The sequence below is a fragment of the Eubalaena glacialis genome, chromosome 10, assembly GCF_028564815.1.
Source record: "Eubalaena glacialis isolate mEubGla1 chromosome 10, mEubGla1.1.hap2.+ XY, whole genome shotgun sequence".
In the NCBI taxonomy this organism is placed as follows: domain Eukaryota; kingdom Metazoa; phylum Chordata; class Mammalia; order Artiodactyla; family Balaenidae; genus Eubalaena; species Eubalaena glacialis.
In genome coordinates this window covers 68,967,643-68,989,288 of record NC_083725.1, presented here as the reverse complement: position 1 = coordinate 68,989,288, position 21,646 = coordinate 68,967,643, and the positions used below count along the sequence as shown (strand labels likewise).

The 21,646-nt window shown below is 50.1% G+C and overlaps 1 protein-coding gene across 2 annotated transcripts in view; it reads right to left on the bottom strand.

Moving 5' to 3' along the window:
* Positions 1-4,974: 4,974 nt before the first annotated feature.
* C2CD3 (C2 domain containing 3 centriole elongation regulator) overlaps positions 4,975-21,646 on the bottom strand; it is a 135,703-nt gene continuing 119,031 nt past the window's right edge. Inside the window, exon 33 of one of the 2 annotated variants that reach the window (XM_061201263.1) lies at positions 4,975-8,620. In XM_061201263.1, coding sequence (XP_061057246.1) covers positions 8,480-8,620 — 141 coding nt within the window. In that variant the 3' untranslated portion in view covers positions 4,975-8,479. The remainder of the gene's footprint in view (positions 8,621-21,646) is intronic. The other variant, XM_061201264.1, reaches the window with a different exon arrangement.

The window sequence follows — 21,646 nt, the reverse complement described above, 5'->3', positions numbered from 1 at the left end:
GGTGAGGGACATTAGATACATTATTTAACCTCTCTTGGGTAAATGGGAATGATATATTACCTATTCACCTGTGGTGAAATGGATTCCAAAAGATAGGGGTGACCACTTGAGGCTTCTTTCAGGACTGTGGTCTACAACTCTGGTTCTCCCTGTGCTGTCTCTTCAACCCACATGGCTCCCTGGACTCTTATGCTTGCTGTCGCCTTTCCCTAGAAAAGTCTGTTCTTAAGAAGGAGCTGATGTTTCTAATTCATGCTAAGGTGTAAGTGACTATCTTAATGATCAGCTATTTCTTGACCACTATGGCAGGTACTAGGGAAGGAAAGATATGGAATGAGTCATGTTTGGCCCTTGCCCCCAAGGAGCTTACATTCAGGAACACAGATAGGTGTAGAATTATCCAAAGGGAACGAAGGAGGTGAGATGGAGGATGGGTTGAGATGGGAGCTCACCAGCCACTGCATCCCAGTCTGGAAGCCTGGGTCATAGTGTGGAGGGACAACTTTTGAATCCTGTCCCGAGGAAGGGGGTGCTTTTATTTTGATCTCTCCCAGCATGAAATTGCACTTAACATTTTACTTTTATTTTTAAAACTTTTAAAATTGAGATATAGCTTACATATAAGGATTGTATGCATTTTGACGGTTACTGAGTCATAAAGGGAATTGTGCACCGATTCTGGAATGTTAGGCCTGGACAGCAAATGCAGGAGGAGATTTTCTGGATGGGGACCTAACCTAGTGTCCAAGCATAATTCAGATCATGTCACTCCCCTGTTTTAAAGCTCTCCAACCGCCCTCGCCCTGCCTAGTTATTCAGAACAAAGTCCAAAGTCCTTGTCGTGGCCTATGGACCTCCCTAAGACCCAGCTCATGCTAAGTTATGTGCTTGGCGCTCCAGGAATCTGGAGATGAGTAAAAACAGTCTGTGTGACCTGCCCGTGGGGAGCTCTCAAGGAGTCTTGTGGGGGCATTAGACACACCCACACATAACTGCAGTGCAAGATGGGCTGGATCAATGTTGGAAGGAAGGAACCATCAGGAAGGGACCCAAAGGAGGGAGAAACCCTCTCTCTTGTTTGTGAGGTGGAATTAGGACAGTTTCATGGTGGGGGGTGGGAGGAGGGCCTTGAAAGGTGGGCAGAATTTCAGCAGCTGTAGAAGTGGGAGGGGGGTTCCAGGTGCAGGGAAGGGCATGCGCTTGTGCGAGAGTCCAGGGCACCGCTTAGGGTAGGAGGAGGGAATGGCTATGGGGCGTGAGGCTCTTGCAGTGGAGCTTTACACACAATCTCACTGAATTCTCACAGCTTTCCTGAGAGGTAGCTTCCCCCTCCTCTCCCTGCGTTTGGATGAGCAAATGGAGGCTCAGAGGTGTTGGCTTGCTCAGTGTTACCAGCCACCAGTGTCAGAGCCTGGTTCACTCTGCTCTACTGGGCTTGAAACAGCCCTGGAAAGAGGTCAGGACAGCATTTAAATCCATTTAACAGGTGAGAAAAGAGAGGCTTAAGATGGAAAGAGACTTCCTCAAATTCACAGACCTCCAACCAGGTTCTTGTGGTGGCAATAAGGCCCCCTTCACCGTTCCTTCCACTCAGGGGCCCCAGTGGATGTGGTAGGGTGGATATCCACCATCTTGCTTTTTTGTTGAGGGCATTCAAAGCCCTTTAAATTACATGCAAAACCCCTCTCTGGGGAATTAAGTGCTAAGCACATAGAACAAGGAGGGCTGGGTGGGTGGGCATCGGTGTCCAGCTTGGCAGAGGAAGAAAATGTGCCCAGAGAGGCTGAGACCGGTGCACGGCACGCAGTCAGGCCTCAGGCTCCCTCTGCAATGCTCCTCCCACAGCCCGTCTGCCTGCCTTTCTGTGCTGCCTCCCTGAGAAGGTCCAAGGAGGATCTGGCCCCTCGGGAGGTTGGCGTGGAGCTGAGCCTGGCTGAGGGGATAGCACTGCAGGTGTGCGGGGGGGATACTGTCCTCCTTCCCCTTGGCCTGCAGAAGCCCAGCAGCTGCCAGGCAGGCGCAGTCCCTGCAGGGAGGCTCTGGCTCCTCTGTCTGGGGCTGGAATGAAGGTGCCTGGTTGTGTGTGGGAACAGCTGCCAGTGCCTGCATCCTGTCAGCCTCCCTTCCCTCAAGCCCTGGCTTTTCCCCTCCTCTGATAGGAGCTGTGCTGCTGGGCACCTCGGCTTCAGGAATCTGAGGGCCTGACTCTCGGGGCGGGGAGGCCCTTGGGAGGTGTGTTCTCTAGTGTCTCTGGCTGGTTGTACAAGTGTCCCTTTTTCAAAACCTTGGTGGCCACCCAGGCTCTAATAGAAGAGTCCTGCAAGTTAGGTATCTTAATTCCACTTTCAGAGTTAGGAACTGAGGAGCAGAGGTGGGATCCCCCCGAGGGCTGTGTGACTCAGTGCATTCCCTGCCATTGGCCCCTGGCGTGGAGTGTTTGCGATGGGCCAGGCCCTGCAGGGAGCACTTCGTGGGCTTTGCCTCATGGGCTGGGTCCGTGTCCCAGGGGGAGCATGTGTCTTCTGGCCAGAGGGGCTGAACCATCAGGCACGGCTTCCCTTCTGAACCTCCTTTGTCCTCAACTGCCTCTGTCCCACACCTTCTTTAGAATTAGCTCTGTTTTTTTTTTTTTTTTGGCCACGCTGCACGGCATGCGGGATTTTAGTTGCCCAACCAGGGATCGAACCTGTGCCGCCTGCAGTGGAAGTGTGGAGTCTTAACCACTGGACTGCCAGGGAAGTCCCTAGAATTAACCCATTAACTGCAATGGTTTCCTGCCTAGATGGGGGGGGGGGGTGGTCCCAAAGCAGGGACTGGGGCTACTTATTTTGCTTCTCTGTGCAGCCTGGTACAGGGACGGCCCAGGGCCAGAGGTGTCCAGGGAGGACCAGCTGACCAAGGGACCCCACTTGCTGAGGTGGGGAAATGGGCAACAAGATCTGAGATGCCCACAGTGTTCTTTGGTCGAGGGCCTCAAATGCCACAGCTGTACTTAATCTAGCGAGAACGTGGACTGGTTGGTGTCTTCAAGTTGAGAAATGACACCATGAGACCTGTGTTTGGATCGGGCTGGTGCAGGTGTCAAGGATGGACTGGAAGGGAGCAACTGGAGGCTCAGAAACAAGTGAGGTTGAAGGGATGGTGCAGCAAGAGGTGTTGGAGCCTGAACTTGGTCAAGAGCAGCGGCCAAGGGTGAAGCTGGAGCCTATTCCAGAGGCTGTCCTGAGCCCCCCACGGGAGGTGGAGTGGACGGGCGTGGACTCAGGTGGGGAGGGCTCTAGACTGTCACTGGTCAAGTGGGGGCAGGGCAGGGGGGAGGCCACGATGGTGGGCACAGGCAGGGGCCCTGAGGCCAGTGCTCCTTAACCTCCTTCCCCCTTTACTCCAGCCTCCTGAATTGGTACCCAGGGAGCCCTAGCAGCCAGAAGAACTTTCCCACTGGCAAAGGTGAAGCGTAGAGCAGACCCTCCTTCCTGTGCTCTGCTGGGGCACGTGAGGGATGGGGCATTTCAGCCTGCACGCCCAGAGTCGTGGTGCCCCATTAACATCTGCTGAGTGCTTCCTGCACCAGGCACCGTGCTGAGGGCTTTACAGGCATTGACTAATTCAACCCCTTTATAAGGCATACAAGGTAGTTGCTATGACTGTCCGCATAAACAAGGGCCCTGGGGCTTTGAGGGCTTCAGCTAATCATAAGGCTAATGGGATGGAGCTGGGATTAGAGCACAGGTCTGTCTAGCACCTGTTCCTGTTCCACCACCCAGAGTCTCAGACTTCAGGGAGAGCTCAGGATCCCTGAGCTGCTTGTTTACAGAGTGGATTCTTGGCCCTCAGCCCCGGAGATTCAGGTCTGAGCTGGGGCCTGGGAATCTGCATTAGAAACAAGTTCTCTGTGGTGGCTCTGAAGCAGGGATCAGAAGCCCCTTTTCTGAGATATGCTGCCTGACTCCACCCTCCTGGCAAAGCCTCTACTGCATTCCCGCTGAGGAAGCTGTCTGAGCAGAGCTGGGGTGCCCCCCCTACTCAGGAGAGGGGGGCCTCATGGGAAAAGGGCTTTATGCTCTGGGGGAATCCTGGGGACTCTAGGCCAGACTAAGGAGAAAGCCACCTCTTTATCTATGGGGATTTGCAAAATCACAGCAGAGGCAGCCAGCAGGGCAAGGGGGAAGTGAGTCCTGGGTGAGTGACACAGGAGTTGGGGTGGAGTCCCAGCCCCTCCATAGTGCCCTCATCAGGGCTGCCGTTCCCTCATCTTGACTCCACCTCTACCGGCTCCGTCCTGCTATGGTTAGCGACCCCTGACAGCTCCTGGCTGCTCTCCGTAGGCTGCCGCGAGGGGAGAACATGGAGGAGGAAGGTGGGGTGGAGAGTGGGGTCTTACCTGTGAGTCCAGCCAAAGTGGGGGAAGCATAGGGTCTCTTTAAGGCTCCTTAGGGCTCCATCCCAGGAGGTGGCAGCAGGGACCTGATCACCCTTCTGTCATTTGCTGTCGTCCCTGCAGCCTCTGGCTTGGCACCTGTCTTTATACACTCTGGCTGACCTGAAATCTTATCCTGGAGAAGCTAGTTGACAGCCTGGTCACTTGACCAGAGGCGGCTGGTGAGGGGCAGGGAGGTGAGGGGGAAGGTCGGAGTTCCAGATCTGCTTCAGCTCCCTTGACTTGGGGTTTTTTGAACTAGCCCTTTCCAGCTGATGAAAGAAGAGCTCCCTCGGGTGATGAGGGTATATATGGGGTGGGGGGCTTGGACTTGTCACTTTTGAGAGTCCAAAGGTCAAGGCTTCCATGATAGGCTGGGCAGGGCTCTCCTGGGCCTCCTCTTAGTAATAGCAATGATAACTCACTTCTTGGTGCCTACCACGTGCTAGAAACTTTACATACATTATTTCTATCTCTTCACAGCCCTATGAGGTAGGTACAATTAGGAGTCTAAGTTTTTTTTTTAAAAAAAAGCTTTATTGAGATATAATTCCCATACCATACAATTTACCTATTTACCTGGTACAATTCAACGGTTTTTAGTGTATTCACAGTTATGCAACCATCAATCATCACAATCAATTTTAGAACACTTTCATTACCCTCCCCAATATCCCCGTACAAATCAACAGTGTCACTTCCTTTCTCCCCTCCCCACAACCCCAGGCAATCACTAATCTACTTTGTCTCTATAGATTTGCTGATTCTGAACATTTTGTATAAATAGAATCACACAATATGTGACCTTTTGTGACTGGCCTCTTTGACTTAGCACAATGTTTTCCAAGTTCATCCATGTTGGAGCATGTGTCAGCACTTCATTCCTTTCTATGGCTGAGGATCCATGCATTTTGATGCTTAGGATACAGAGGGGAAAACAGCCTTAGGGAGGGACAGTGACTCACCCAGGTCGCAGTATGTGGCAGGGCCTGACTTGCAGCCTGCAAACTGTAATGTACTTTGGACCACTGTTCTCTATGTTATGACACTTGGGGGCTTCAGCATGGACACCCCTGAAGCCAAAGGGCTCTGGGGAGGGTGTGAGTGGTGGGGCGGGAAGGGTCCCTCGCAGCAGCCGCTGAGGCCCCGTTGGTAGACACGGAGGGTAAGGGGTGGGTGAATCTGAACCTGGGATCCAGGTGATTGAGGAAAGAGGAGGGAGGGGCAGGGGGCAGGGGAGGAGAGAGGGAGAGAGGTGGGAAGGGAAGGGAGGTAAGTGGGTGGGGCAGAGGAGCAGGCAGAGGCCACTCGTAGACTTGGGCGCAGAGCCATGGCCACGGTCACAAGTCCAGACACTCAAGTGCAAAGGTCCTCCTCCTTGGAGCAGGCCCTGCCCCAGTGTCAGCAGAACAGGCGGTTGGGTTAGTCCTATGAAGGGAAGGGGCTGTTAGGGCTGCTGAGGTGGGGGGAGCGTTCTGGAAGTAGGTTCTTGGCTCCACCTGAAAAGGGCAGTCTGGAGGTGGTGGGTGAATTGCAGCCGGGAGGTGGGGAGGGGTAAATAGTAGGAACCCAAACAAGGGGGCAGTGGGCCCTGGTGAGACCCAGAAGGAGGGCAGCTTAGCTCACGTGGGCCTGGGAGCTCTTCGAGGGCAGGGCCAGGTCTGTCTGCTTTGGCTCCGTGTCCCCAGAATCCAGTCTGTGCTAGAAGTTCCAAAGCTGGCTGCCATGGGCTGAGATCAGCCAACCTCTGGGTGATCAGAAGCACCCATTTTCAGGGCTCTGTGGAGGGAGTGCTGAAAGGGAGGTAGGGAGACACTGGCTAGTTCTGTTGGTGGTGGTGGAACAAACATGTACCTCATGCCCTTACCCGGTGCTGCATGCTTGGCAGGGCGTTTCTCGTCTGAGCTGTTACCGCAAAATAGATCCAACTTCTGGGGAGAGGACACTGGTAAATAACACACTCTGTAAGTGTAGGGGGAGGTTTTCAGACCCTCAGGGTGCCTCTGTGTTATCAGAGGCCGCCCTCAGCCTGGGTAGGAGTCATGCATGTCCTTATCCTAACTCGACCCCATCAAGCTATTTACTGGAGCTGCAGCAGGATTGGGAAGGAATATTCTTCACCTGAGGCTTAACCCTTCAGGCCTGGGCCCCTAGGTTCTCTGTGGCCTCAAGGGAGGCAGAAACCTGGGCCTTGAAAGCTCCTGGCAGACAGGCAGCTGGTGAGCTGAGAGGGAGACACTGGGGAGGAGGTGAGCTGGCAGGCCGAAGGTTAGGGGGCCGAGACAAACAGATGAAGGGGGACATGCTGGTCTGAGTGCACTTGACCGATGAGGAGGGCACCCTGCATCACCCTCTACCCTCTGGGGCATGTCCTGCCTCACAGTTAGTGGTGAGCCTGCCTATCTACTGACTTGCTCCGGGTGAGTGGGGGAGGAGTGGGTGGGGCTGACATTTCCTACGCTTCCACTAAGTGCCAATTGCTGGCAAAGCACTTTCACAAACGTCATCTCATTTAATCTTCTCAACAACCCAGTGAAGCTGGGCTTGTCATCTTGCTTTACGGATGAGGCAACAAAGGCTCAGATAGAGGCGCGCGCAGTCAAGCCGGAGGGGACCTATCAGGAAGTGGCAGAGCCGGACCCGTCTCTGCTCTCTCCCCAGCTGGACCGTGGCCCTGCTGGTTCCTGCCTGGTCTCACCCCCAGACTTAGCTCTTCAAGGAAGCCTTCTCTGACTGCTCCAGCCCACATGGTTTTCTCCATGAACTCCCCGAATTCAAAGCACTTAACTGACCGTATCCTCGGCACAGAAGCCTTGTGACACGTCTGGAGGTGTCTTGTGTGATCTGCTTCCTAAGTACATGAACAGAGGCAAGTCACTTAACTTCGTTGAGCTTCAGTTTAACTATAAGACGGGAATCATAAGATGTGGGTTATAGAGTTGTTCTGAGGACTGAGATGACCTGTGCTTGGGGGTGGAAAGCAGGGCACTCCACGTAGTTCCCTCCCAACCTTCCCTCCCAGCCACTCTGCACATTTCTGCCCCCTTCTAATGCTCCCCACAGGCCCTTTCTATGGTAGCTGCTTGAATGTTTGGAGTCCGACAGTCTAAGCCAGAGCTATGTACTCATCCCAGAGAGATGGGGCATTCTGAGCGGGCCTGTGCCATGAGCCCCATTACTGTGCTGATAGATTTGAGGTACCAGCAAAGGAAATACTAGGTGTCACCCTAATCTGGATCAACCTAATCTTTGGAGGAGTCAGAAGTCTCATGGTGACCGAGGACCCCCCCGTTCCAGATGAGCTTCTCCAAGGGATTGTATGGTCGCAAAGCTTTCTCTCTGGCTGTTAGAGCACAAGCAAATTTCTGACACTGCAGTCCAGTGGCCAACCTGGGAAACACTTGTGCACAAAATACAAATACCAATATGATTTTATTCAAACACAGGCAGGAACAATGACCTTCAGAGCTGGGTAAAAACAATAAGTTAAAAGCATGGTTAGAGTTTCAGACAATCAGATAAAAAGTTTGAAGGAGGTAATTTCCCCCTCCTCTCCTACTGATTATTTCAACACAGCATAAAAATAATTTTATCTGTAAAATACCCTTATTCCCAAGCAAATGAACTGGAGGTCGGCCCTAGGATTTCCCTGGCTATGCACGATGCACAAAATCTCCACCCACCCTCCCCAACCCTTAAGGCAAAAGGGCCTATCATATTCAGGCAGAGGGTAGGCTCGTGTCAGCAGGAGGCTCTGGTCAAGGACACTGGGAGGAGTTTCCCAGCCGAAAGATGCCCGCTTCGGTCCCTTGGTCAAAAGACGGGTGGGCCACTTGGGCACTGGAATCCACCATGTCTAGCCTTTGCCTCACCATCAGAGGAGGAAGCTGAAGTCCTGGCAGGTGGACACTGGGCTGGTCTGTGACGCTCCTCTAGTCTGGGCTGACTGGTGTCCAGGGACAAGGCTGGTGGTGGTTTCAGGGCTTTCATAGCCCTGAAGGAAGCCAGACAAAGCTGAGGGTGAGTGGGTGGGTGGTCCTTCCCTCAGTCTCTTGGGCTGCATTAGTCTTTCTGGGAGTATCGGGAAGAAAATATCCGTGCAATCCTGCGAGTTTCTTCCTCAGACAGGCTGGGAGGCAGCGAGTTAGGTCTGGGACGACAAGGCCTTTGGGACAGGGCTCCCCTGGTGGTCTCGCTCTTGCCCTGGAGAGGAAGAGGTCAGCTAGGTTAGCACTGCGCACATAGCACTGCCTAAAGATGACTTTGACTCTTCTCGTCTTTTGGTCCTTTGGCTAGTACTGGTATAGAGCTCACTGATTTACAAAGCACTTTACATACCTGAGTGTGTTTAACCCTCACCTCGACCCCACAGGTTGGTACATGGTTCCCATGTCATGGATGAGGAAACTACAGTTCAGGTGAAATAAACTCAAGGTCCCACAGCTTGGAGTAGCAGACCTAAGATGTAAACCCCTGTTCAGACTCCTTCTATGCCTCTGGAGAAGGAGGGGCAGTCTCCTCCAGGACATCCCTTCTCTTGCTGCACGTGTCTAGACAAGTCATTTGTCCTCGAAGTGTGACTGTCCCATGTGTGACCCTGCCAGGGAGAAGATGCTGGTGAATAATACACTCTCCGTATGGCCCTGGGGAGTTCCTGGAGCTGCCAGGTGACATGAAGCACATACCCACAGCCCTGCTACCAAACATCTCCCTGTCTTGGGCTGACTGGGTATCACGAATTTCCCCTTTAAGGTGCGTGCATTTGGGTTATGACATCGTGGTCCTTTGGACTCCTCTATGACTCACCCATTTGCTCCTCCAACCCTTTTGTTTGCTTGTTTCTGTGCTTACTCTGTGCCAGGTTCCTGCCCTGAAGGAGCTCAAAGGATACAGGAAAGCCACCCCAGGCAGGTGGCTGACAGCAAGGCCCCAGGGAGGAGATGGAGGCCTGGTAGAGGAAGAGGCAGTGCTGAAAGGACATGGTAATTGCCCCGACAGGCAAACTTGGCTGACTCCACAGCGTGCAGCCTGTCCCCAAATACTGAAGGCACACGCACCACTCCCTAGGCACCAAGAATCAGCTTGGTGGAGACCCTAGAGATTAAGACTACTTCCCTGCCCCTTAGTAATTCTGCTAATGGGAAACTGAGGCCCATTGCTTGTGGGAGTGGAGTTGCTTGTGGGATCAGTAATATTCAGTAATTCCTTCTTTCCTTCACTTCTTTAACCTTCTTACTGCCTACTGTGAGGGGGAGATAGAGATGAACAGTTCTCGATCTCCATAGCTCAGAGGTAAGCTGGGGAGACAGAGAGAGCTATTCAAAGAATTAGAATAGCAGCCAGGAAGTGATAGGGGGAATGGAAGTCAGGCAACCTTGAGGGCCCCTGCCAATCTGGAATTCTAAATGCCGAGGGAGTGCATACAGCCTGACAAGCTCTCAGCACTGACAGCCCACAGGCAGGTTCTCTTTGCGGAGAACCAAGAGCAAAGTGGAGCTGGAGGCTGGACACGCCCAGCAGAGGTGAGCACACACAGCTCCCCATCTTCCAGGCAGGCCTAGGCTAAAAGGGGAGAAAGGAAACCCACCCTGTGCTGGTGTTTGTAGTTCTTCCTTTCAAAACATGGGAGGCACCTGCAACCCATAATGCCTCAGGCTGGGGAGGCCAGCCACCCAGCCACTGCCTGAGGCCCTCTCCCTCCAGACTGGATGCTCCTGCAGGGCATGGCCTGACCCTGATGCTTGTGACTCCTACTGAGACAGGTCCAAGATGGGAGCTTGGTAGCTGATAGACCAGTGAATGGGTCAAAAGCCACGGTGACCAGAGGCTTAAATTAATTGGGGAGGAGACTGCCTCTTGTAGCAAATATCTCATTCAGTCATTCTTTCATTCATTCCAGAACCAGTGATTGCTCAAGTTAGAGGGGAGACGAATGCTGACCTACCCAGCAATCACGAAGAGGAAGCTTAGAGCCCGGGAGCACAGAGAAAGAGCAATTCATGACAGCTGGGAAGGACAGGGCGGCTTCACGCAGAGGTGGGATCTGAGACGCACAGGGTTTCAGCAGAGCTGTGTGTGGGGTGAGGTCACTGCACTGGAGGGGCAGCATGAGCACGGGCCTGCACCTGCTAGCTGGGCTGACATCTATGAACCAGCCACAGCCAGCCTCCCAGTACCTACACCTGGGCCCAGCAACCTAGGGGGCCTTATCTGCATGGCCCCAGCCCAGGGACAGGACGGGGTTTGGCTCCATGTACTGGGCAGGGCAGAGCTGTGGAAGGTCAGCAGCATGTGGCTTTTGTTGACCTCAAAAGGGTCTAAAAAACATCTTGACTAGTAGTAAAGTCTCTTTCTTCGTCAGGGTTGCTATCCCGAGACATACAGCCTTGGCGGGGCTGGGCAGAGGTGTAGCTGCCCACAGCAGGGACACCCTTCCATGTACCCACCACTCCTCTGAAAATACTCCCATGCTCCTGCTGGAGCTCTGGGGGCACCAGCAAACTGTCACCGTAGCTTATGGTTTGAGGAGCCTTGGCCTTCCTGGGGAGGCAGGAGGAGCCCACGTGGAAGCAGGACCATCGGACTGAGGGGCTGCAGGGGCCTTGGAGTCTGGACAGGGGGTGTCACACGTGGGGTGAAGTCCCTGGAAGGGTACTTTCAAGAAGCCGGACTTGAAACAACATGAAGGTGGAATCTGGACAAAGAATATGAGAGAGGATGCTCCAGGTGGAGACTTAGCTTGAGCAAAGGTGTGGAGAAGGAATTTATTTGCTGGGAAAGCCAGGGGGATGGGACTGGCTGACTGCAGGTATGGAGAGCAGAAGACAAACCCAGAGAGGGAGGCGCTCAAGTTCCTGAATGTCTGGGGAGGAACTGACCATAGCCCCCTTGGACTTTCCAATGATCTGGGGGCGTGGGGCTGACCACTGTCCTGGGGTGAAGGACGGAACAGGCTTTACTGTGGTCTGGGTGTTAAGCCTGGCAGTACATGAGGGGCTCTGATTGTCCCATTAAATCCATCCAGCTCTCCCATTAACTTCTCCCACCTCCAAATATGGGGACCTGCTCTTTTCTGGGCCCAGCAACCTGGACACCCAGGCTTCTCGGCCTATTGTTTGAGACAGACATCTCAAAGGAGCCTTCAATGTCAAAGGTAGAACTCCACCAGGGAGAAAATAAAGCATCAGGGGAGGAGTAAGGAGCAGTGGTGGCAGGAAAATATGGGGCTTCCAGGGGTTCCTCAAACCAAGAGGCTAACCCTGGTGGGGGAGTTGGTTCTAGTCCTGGCTCTACCACTTCTTAGCCAAGTGGCTTTGGGCAAGTCACTTCCTCTCTGGGCCTTGGTTTCCTCATCTGAAAACAGATCAGGATGAGCAGATAATACAAGAGGAGGTGCCCTGTAACCCAGGGACTTTTCCCAGCCCGTGGCTCCCTCTTTGGCCAGCTCCCTGTGATAGCATCTTCTCCAAACGCTCTCTCAGGAGGCTCCAGCCCTCTTCTTTGGCCTCGAAATGTGAGCTGATTCAAGCCACTGTGTTCTGGGTTCCCTCCATCCAGTCCCCAGATGGATATCCCTACATAGGGCACATGTTTCCAGGAGGGTGGCAGGTGCAGGTACCCCCATTTACCCCTGCCTCTGGGTGTCCCTCGGACTTTCTCAGAGGGGAGGCAGTGGGGTGGAGTGGAAGGAACACTGGTCTGTGGCCCAGCCCAACTGCCCCACTTGCTTGAGGCCAAGACACTTTGTCTCTCTGGGTCTCAGTATCTCCATTACCAAGTGGAGCTGAGAACTTGTTTGCCTCCTTGCCCAGGTCTACCGTGAAGCTGAAATACAATTCAGATGTGACCAAGGCTCTGGCCAGATACAAAAGCACAGGGGCTAAATAAGCTGGAGACACCAGCTGCGGAGAGCAAAATGAAGCCCTGCTGTTCTGAGACCTCACTTCAGCTGGAGTAGAAGTGGGGTACAGCACCCCCAAAGGCATGCCCAGGGCTAGGCCAGGACTGGCCATGCTCTCCCCCTACCATTGCCCCCCACCCAATGAACCCCTGGGCCAGGCATCAGGACTGAAGGTTTTTTTTTCCAGAGCAGATCCCTTACATGACATAAACACTGCCTCAGGGGCTGGAAGCAAAACTTTCCAAAGAGCTGAAAACAGAAAGTAAAGAGCCGGCTGGTTCTGGCTGGCTAGGATAGGGCTGCCAACAGATTGCTGCTTCAGAGATGAGTGAGGCTCAGTAGAGCCACCTGCCTTGTTCAACTTTCACCTCCTTGGCTGGCTGCCTTCCCCTGTGGTGGCTCCCAGAGTCCTCTCCAAAGGCTGGGACTAGGACTTCCTTGTGCTAAAGAGAGTAGCAAACTCAGCAGCTGCAACTAGGAGCAAGGGGGAAGCGAGGATAAGACACGCAGACCAGGGGCCCAGCCTTGGGAGGCAAATCCTAAATCTGACCACCTAGCCCAGCCGCAGTGTGGCTGGGCTCCAAGCTCTGAGCTCACCCTCCATTCCTGCCTTAGAGTTCTGGTCATGTGGTTCTCACTACCTACACACTGCCTCTGTTCCTCCCCACCCCCCGATGCCTCCCTTTCCTTCCTCCGAGAAGGCTTCCCTGACAACCGGCCTATTCCGCAGGGCCTGGGTCACCCCCTCAGCCCGGGCCTCAGTCTCCCAATCTACACCGTGGAGACGCCAGACTAGATCAAGGCTCTTCAACCTTCTGAACCCACTCCCTGCCAGTGAGAGGGAAGGGTTAAAGTGACACTCTTGGAACTCCTGGCTCCTCCCAGACTCTGGCCTCAGTGCTCAGGCAACTTGAGCCTAGCACCTGCCCAGCAGACCCGTAGGCCCTTTCCCTCACGGTGCCGGCCAAACTGCATCTGGGCCAAGGTGGGCACCAGCCAATTCTGGCTGCTTCCCCTGACTTCTGTACACCCTTGGCCAGAGAGCTCATCTCCTCCTCAGAGCTTTGTGTGGCCTTAATCAGAAGCTCTTTGACCTTTGGGACTCCTCCTGGGGCTCTGCAGAGGGCTAGGGACTTGGTAGCTAAAAGAGGTGAGGTAATAGGTCAGGGCTTCTTGCCCCAAGATGGGCAGCTCAGCCATCAGGCCTGGACCACAGGCTGAGAAGAGGACACCAAGCTCAGGAACTTCTCTTGGACTCCAACCATCTGGTCTGGTGATTTTGTGGAGGACTGGGTTCCTCTACCAAGACTGTGTTTCTCTTAGATGGCTCTGGGCTTGGGGAAGGGAAACCAAGGGACAGAAGAATTCTTTGGGCTCCTCGGAGAAAAGCAGCAGCCTCAGGACTCAAAGGCAGGCAGGCCACGGACTTCTGAGGCTAGGGCTCTACCACCCTTAGGTGGGGGCAGTGGGTCATCCTGGGCCTCTAACTCAGGGTCTGAACTGAGCACACAATCAACTGCTAGGGCCCTGAGCAATGCTCTCCATCCTTCTGGGGCTGCCCTGTGGGGTCTAACTTCCCGGCTCCCTGCGGCTCCCTGCGCCTGGTGCTAAGCTTTTGATGATGTCCCTATCCCTTAGCATTTTTTTCCTACTAGTCCCCCCAGAGTGTAACAGCACAAGAGGGGAAGTTGTCTCAATAATAATGATGATAAAAATAACAATAGTTAACATTCATATAGTTCCTACTATGTCATGTGCTAAAAACTGCTCTAAGCACTTAACATCTTACTCAGTTAACCCTACACAAGCTCTAGGAGGCAGGTACTGTTTCACACATTTTTCAGATAAAGGAACTGAAGCACAGAAAAGGTAGGTAACTTGCACCAGGTTACACAGCCAGAAAGTGGCAAAACTGAGCTCTGAACTTAGGCTGTCTGGATTCAGAGGCCATGTGCCTAACCGCTATACAAAACTGCCTGGTAGGAGAGAAGAGGGACGTATAGCCACAAATTAAGTCCGTGTTGCCTCCTCAGACGGCCAGCAGCAGAGCCAGGGCAAGAAACCAGGTTTGGGCTTCCCTGGTGGTGCAGTGGTTAAGAATCCGCCTGCCAATGTAGGGGACACAGGTTCGAGCCCTGGTCCGGGAAGATCCCACATGCCGCCAAGCAACTAAGCCCGTGCGCCACAACTACTGAGCCTGCGTGCCACAACTACTGAAGCCCACGCGCTTAGAGCCCTTGCTCTGCAATGAGAGAAGCCACTGCAAAGAGAAGCCCGCACACCGCAATGAGAGTGGCCCCCGCTTGCCGCAACTAGAGAAAGCCTGCGCGCAGCAACGAAGACCCAACGCAGCCATAAATAAATTAAAAAAAAAAAAAAAGAAACCAGGTTTGCTGACTCAGCTCCCCAGCTGCCTGGAGTGCCTCAATCCCGATGATGTCTGAAACACTGTGGTCTGGCCAGGTGGAGGTGAGAACTCTAAGATGGGGGGGTTGGACAACTCAAGGCTTTCAAGGGGACACTCGTGCCTGGCCTTGTTGCCGACCTCCTGCCTCCTACACGCACTCCTCATGAACAGTAGCATCTGGCCCCAGGCCTGTGGTTAGTCCAGGAGCTCAGATGACAGGTGGATTCTTGCTCTTTACTTCTGATTCCTATCCTGACTGCTTTGGTCCAGGCTGATCTCTCCCCAGCTCTGACCTCCTCTCTAGCACATACTATTTGTACTTCCCAGTTACCAGATTCTGTTGATTCTCTGAGAGGTTTCTTTTCTCCAAATCCACAGCCTTCAAAGCCTTTCCTTCATCTTTGCTGAATTCTACTCATGCCACCCTACATAGCTCTGTCTTCCTTTCCCTGTACGCATTCTCTTTGTTTTGTTTTACTTAAGTACGAATATAGGCTAATGTCATTTGAGAAAGTTAGTGAGTGGTTTGGTGGCCAGTGCCTCTCATGGAACTGTGACCTCCCTGAAGAGCGTCCATGGCACCACGTCTAGCACTTTAAGCACGACGGACGCTTGGTGGAGTTGGTGGAACTTACATATGAAGCTTAGTCCCCTGGGGAACTGTGAGCTTTGGCGGGGGAAGGGACCACAGCTCCTTCTCTGTCTACTTCTGCACCTAGCTCAGGACTATGGCTTTGTAACTTGCTGAAAGATGTACATTTCAAGTTTGAGGCCCAAACTACTTTCCTACTCTTTGGCCTGCCTGTCCTCAGACCCACCTTGGGCTCTCCTAGTCATCGATGGTAAGTTACTGGAGGGTTCTGAGTGGAGAAGTCACATGATTTATTCGATGATTTACTTAACATCTTAAAAACTTAACAGGATACTGTATGGGGAATGGGGGCAAGGGTAGAAGCAGAAAGGCAAGTTAGGAGGCTCCTGCAACAATCTAGGCGAGAGATAATGACAGTTTAGACCAGGTAATGGTGGGAGTGGTGAGCAGTGGATGGAACTGAATTTAGAGGTAGAGCTGCCAGAATTTCCTGGTGGATTGGAAATCAAGGCATCAGAGAGGATTCCAAGGGTTTTGGTAGGAACAACTAAACTAGAAGGATAGAATATCTATTAACTGAGATGGGGAAGACCAAGGAACAGATCTGAGGAATAAAATCTGGAGTTGAGTTTGGATATATTGAGTAGGCAGCTGGACATACGAGCCTAGAGTTAGAGGAGAGGTCTGGGCTAAGATAATCATTATGAGTCTTCGGCATATAGAGGGGATTTAAAGCCTTGAGATCAGACAGGATCGTCTAGAAAGTAAGTGTAAATAGAGAAGTCTAAAGACCACACACTGGTCACCCCTATTAACAAGTAGGGGAAATGAAGGAGAACCAGCAAAGGCGGCTGAGCAGGAGCTGCCAACAAGGGAAGAGGAGAACCAAGAAGCACTGATGCCTTAGAAACAAGTGAAGAAAATGTTTAAAGGAGAGAGATCAACTGTGTCACATGCCATGGAGAGATCAAAGAAACTGGGCACTCAGATTTAATAACTGGTTTAGGAATATGGAGGGTTTTTTTGGATTTTGACAACCTTGAAGAGTCCCTCCCTCCTCCGGTGGTAGAGTGGGGTAAGAGTCGGATTACAGTGGCCAATCACACTGGCTGCAGTATGGAGACGCATGGTGGTGGGAAAGTGTGGCTGTGAGTAAGAGTAGTTAGAAACAGCTATGGGGGAGACGACTGGGGCTAGATACTGAAATGGTGAGAAGTGAGTGGATTCAACGATATTTAGGGGACAGAATTCACAGGCCTTGGTGATGGTGGGTTGTGGGGGATAAAGGCGTAGGAGGAGGGGAAGATGACACACATGCTCTGGCAGGAGTAACTACATGACCGTGGTCCTGTTTACTGAGATAAGGAATGCCGGCGGTAGAGGGGGTGTGCAAAGGAAGATGACAAGCTCAAGCTTTGGATGTGCTGAATTGTTTGTAACATCAAGTAAAAGACTTCTAGGATGTAGCTGGATCCACGTGTGTCTGCAGCATGGCAGAGAAGTCTGGACTGAAGATAAGGATTTGAGAGTCATCAAACTGTAATAATAAGTGAAATAATTGAAGTGGTTGAAATTTTCCCAAAGAAGCATCTACAAGAGCAGAAGACTTAAGTCTGGGGAAAACAACATGTACATTAGTGCTGTCTCATCCTCTACCTCCCCTTTTAGAGAAGTTGATAAAACTAGTTTGCCCCTGGAAGCTAAGCAAACAGAATCAGAAGTAACTATAAATAAAACCAGGGAGCTGTCCCATTGAAGAGTTACTTTATCACAAAGAGGAAAGAGAAAGCAGAGGCAGCAGAACCTGACTGATTCATAAGGAATTTCAAATGTGCCACTGGATGGCTGTTCAATGGTCCTGCTAGACCCGCCATCCTCCTCCCTCCTTTGCTTCTTGAAGAGGTGACAACCAGAAGATGAAACAGTCATGAGGAAGGGGGGCTGAGAGCTGGCCTCTATTCCCTATCTGTGTGACACCTGGTGCTCTTAAGTGCAACCATGCTTTGAGGCCTGATAACCCCATCTGACAGATGACACAGACTCAGAAAAATCAGAAGACTTGACGAAGGTCACACAGAGAACTGTATCCACTATACTGTGGGGAAAAGAGGGGAAAAGGCCTGTTTCACAAATGCTAGAAATGGAGATTGTCTGGGAGGTTCCTGGGTTCAGGTGCATTTTTTCAGTGTGGTTGAAGGATTAGGCCTTCCCTTAGATCTTGTGGTGAAGCCAGGTGAGCTAAGTATCGCTGTTCCAGGACACTGGTTGAGGAGAGTCAGCCTCTCAAAATGCTCCTCTTCAGCCTTCAGAGCCTTAGGAAGAGGCAAAATAGATGGAATCCTCAAGTTGGGGGTACAGGACAAGGCTCCTACCCTCCCCTGCCCACCTCTCACTTTGAGCTGTTGACTGTGCCTGAAACATAACCAAAAATAGAAGACAGAAGAGAAAACAGGGACTTCCCTGCCAGTCCAGTGGTTAGGACTCTGTGCTTCCAATGCCGGGGGCATGGGTTTGATCCCTGGTCGGGCAACTAGGATATCGAATGCCAAATGGCATGGCCAAAATAAATAAATAAATAAATAAATGGACATAAGAGAAAATAGAAGCTTCCATCAAATGGGAAACTCTATCACCAAATCTAATCCTATCTGCTTTAGCACCCATCTTCTCTGTCTGCCTGTATGCTTGTATGCTACAGGGTGAGTTTTCTTTTTCTTCTCAACAGGCTAATATCTCCACATGTGCTCTGGATCCAGGGACTAGTCTTTCTATTCTCTCCCTCTCCTGCATCTTCCCCCTTCTTCTTTTCTCTACTGGTCACTGCACTGCCGTACAGAAAAAGCTGAAGCCTTTCCCATATTAAAAAAACAAAACAAAAAACCAAAAAATCTTACCTTATCTCAGATGCTACCCCACCCGCTATCCTATACTTCTGATCCATATTCACAGCCAAATCTACGGAAGGACTTGGTGTCTCCATTTTGTCACCATTCAATCATTCTTAAAATTTAAATTACATACGATTTTGTGATTTCATGATGTAATATACCAAATTTAAATTATGAAGCATGATAAAAATGAACATCAATAAACCCACAACCCAACCTAAGAACTAAAACATTGTTAATACTGTTGAATAGACCTATGTGCTCTTCCTCCCCCATCCTATTCCCTGCCTCTGCAACTATGAACACTGTAGTCAAACTCTTGAAAACCAAAGAAAAAAATCTTAAAAGTAGCCAAAGAACAAAGGTCACATAACATTTGGGGCAAGAGCAATAAGAATGATAGCTGCTTCTCATCAGAAACAATGGAGGTCAGTAGAATGTGGAGTGATAGTTCTAAAATGCTAAAACAGGTAATACCCTGGCGGTCCAGTAGTTAGGATGCGGAGCTTTCATTCCTGAGGGCCAGGTTTCAATTCCTAGTCGGGGAACTAAGATCCCACAAGCTGCGTGGCGTGCCCAAAATTAAAAATAAATGAATGAATGAATAAATAAAATGCTAAAACAAACACAATTCAAGTTAGAATTCTATATCCAGTGAAAAAATATCTTTGAAAAATGAAGGCAAAATACATTTCAGCCAATTGAAGCTGAGAGCATCAGTTCCCAGTAGGTCTGCACTACATGAAATTCTAAAGGAAGTTCTTCATGCTGAAGGGAAATGGTAATAAACTGAGACCAGGGTGTGAAGAAGGAATGAAGCCAAGAGCATAAGTTGCAGAAAACATGCTGCTACAAACACATCAAGTAGTGAGAAAGGCTCATCACCAGTGAGGACGATGAACACCCTGATGTTTCCTGGATCATGGGACTTTCAATGCTGAAAATGAGACAGCTCTGGGTGAACTGTGATGACTGGCTACCCTAACTAGGACCCAGAATAAGGTCCCAAGGAGGGAGGTGTTCCTGAGAGCAGCAGACAAACAATGGAGTTTTGCTGTGGGCAAGAAAGAAAAAAGGCTACAAAGTGTATGAAACTTTATCTTCTCAAAACTAGACTTGCCCTTTAACTGAAGTAAACATTATTACATCCCTCTCCCACCCTTTGTATCTTATGTTTAATAGATCAAAGATAATAAGTCCCCCCAGAAGCTGGCACATCAAGAAGGCAGAAACACAAAAGCAGGAACAGCACAAAAGCAGGAACAGCAGTTCTGTTTGGCAGTTGAGAGCTGACAGCTCGGACACAGTGACTCACAGACCTCCCTTCCTACAAGGCACATCTCACTCACATTTCACCCACTTGGCTGGGAGGGGAAGAGGGAAAGGAAACTAACAGTGTCTGCTTTTTTCCTCTAGGGTAATTCTTGTCATCCTCTTACTAGGTAAGAATTCTATTAGCCTGATGTTACTTTAAAAAAAACCAAGACTCAGAAAGGTCAAGTCACTTGCCCAAGATCACTTAGCCACGTAGCAGATTCAGTATTTCATGTCATAGATGTCTTGTTCAAAAGCTTGTGCTTGGTGCTGGACACAGCCCTGCTACCCTAGCATAAGTGCTGACGTGAATACATGGGGCATGCAAGGGAAGATGCAGAGCAGGAGATGAACTGGTGACCTGAACCAGAGGAGAAATAAGGCCACGGAAATGCAGAGCTTCTGGTGGGGACTGGCACCTCCCCTCCTCTAGGACAGGAATACAAATTTGATAAAAACTGAGATGTGTGGGAATTCAGACTTATCAATGTGCCAAAGAAATGAGGTGTCCTCAAAATGGTTCTGGGGAAGCTGAGGGAGAAGTCGGGAAGGAAACCAGTAAAAGAACTAGACATCCTATGGCTTCTCTTTAGAACTATACCCCTAGGCTCCCAGGATACTTCTGGACTGACCCCATCTGTCATCAAAGTAGGCTCTGGAAGAACATAAAAAAATGTTTAAACGTTAACTGCAAAATGAAGCCTATATAAAGAAGGCAAATTAGCTAGAAAAATATACCGTAAGCCAAGTGTCATGATTTTAAAGTGGTGCAACGGAAAGCACAGAGTTTGGAGTCATACTGGTTGGGAGACCCTGGGTAGGTGACAACCTACTTAACCTTTATGTGTCTCAGTTTCTACAGAATAGAAACTATAATACCTTGTAAGTCTGTATGGGAAGTTCTGTATGGGAACCTCAGTTTTCTAGTCTATTAAATGGGGATAACAATAGTACCCCTCTTATTGGGTTCTTGGGAGAATTAAATCAGTTTACACATGGAAAATGCTTAGAATAATGTCTAGTGCACAGTAAGCGTTACATAGGGGTTGGCTACTATAATTAACAAATAAGCTAATACATTTTGCTCATAGCATGTATTATTCTCTGAAATTGTTTTTTTCAAAGCTCCACAATCCACCTCCTAGAGTAATGAAAATAAAAACAAAAATAAACAAATGGGACCTAATTAAACTTAAAAGCTTTTGCACAGCAAAGGAAACCATAAACAAAACGAAAAGAAAACCCACAGAATGGGAGAAAATATTTGCAAATGAAGCGACCGACAAGGGATTAATCTCCAAAATATACAAACAGCTCATGCAGCTCAACATCTTAAAAAAACAACCCAATCAAAAAAAGGGCAGAAGATCTAAATAGACATTTCTCCAAAGAACACATACAGATGGCCAAAAAGCACATGAAAAGATGCTCAACATGGCTAATTATTAGAGAAATGCAAATCAAAACCACAATGAGGTATCAACCTTACAGCGGTCAGGATGGCCATCATCAAAAAGTCTACAAACAACAAATGCTGGCGAGGGTGTAGAGAAAAGGGAACACTCCTACACTGCTGGTGGGAATGTAAATTGGTATAACCACTACGGAGAACAGTATGGAGGCTCCTTAAAAAACTAAAAATAGAACTACCATATGATCCAGTAATCCCACTCCTGGATATATATATATGTGTGTGTGTGTGTATGTAAGTAGTGCTGCAATGAACATTGGGTTGCATGTATCCTTTTGGATTATGGTTTTCTCTGGAGATATATATCAATGTATAGTGCAACTGTAACTAGTGCTGCAATATATATATATTACAGCACTACTTACAATAGCCAAGACATGGAAGCAACCTAAATGTCTATCAACAGAGGAACGGATAAAGAAGATGTGGTACATATATACAATGGAATATTACTCAGCCATAAAAAAGAGTGAAATAATGCCATTTGCAGCAACATGGATGGACCTAGAGATTATCATACTAAGTGAAGTAACTCACACAAAGACAAATATCATATGATTTCACTTACATGTGGAATCTAAAAAAACCAATACAAATGAAGTTATTTATAAAACAGAATTAGATTCACAGACTTCGAAAACAAATTTATGGTTCCCA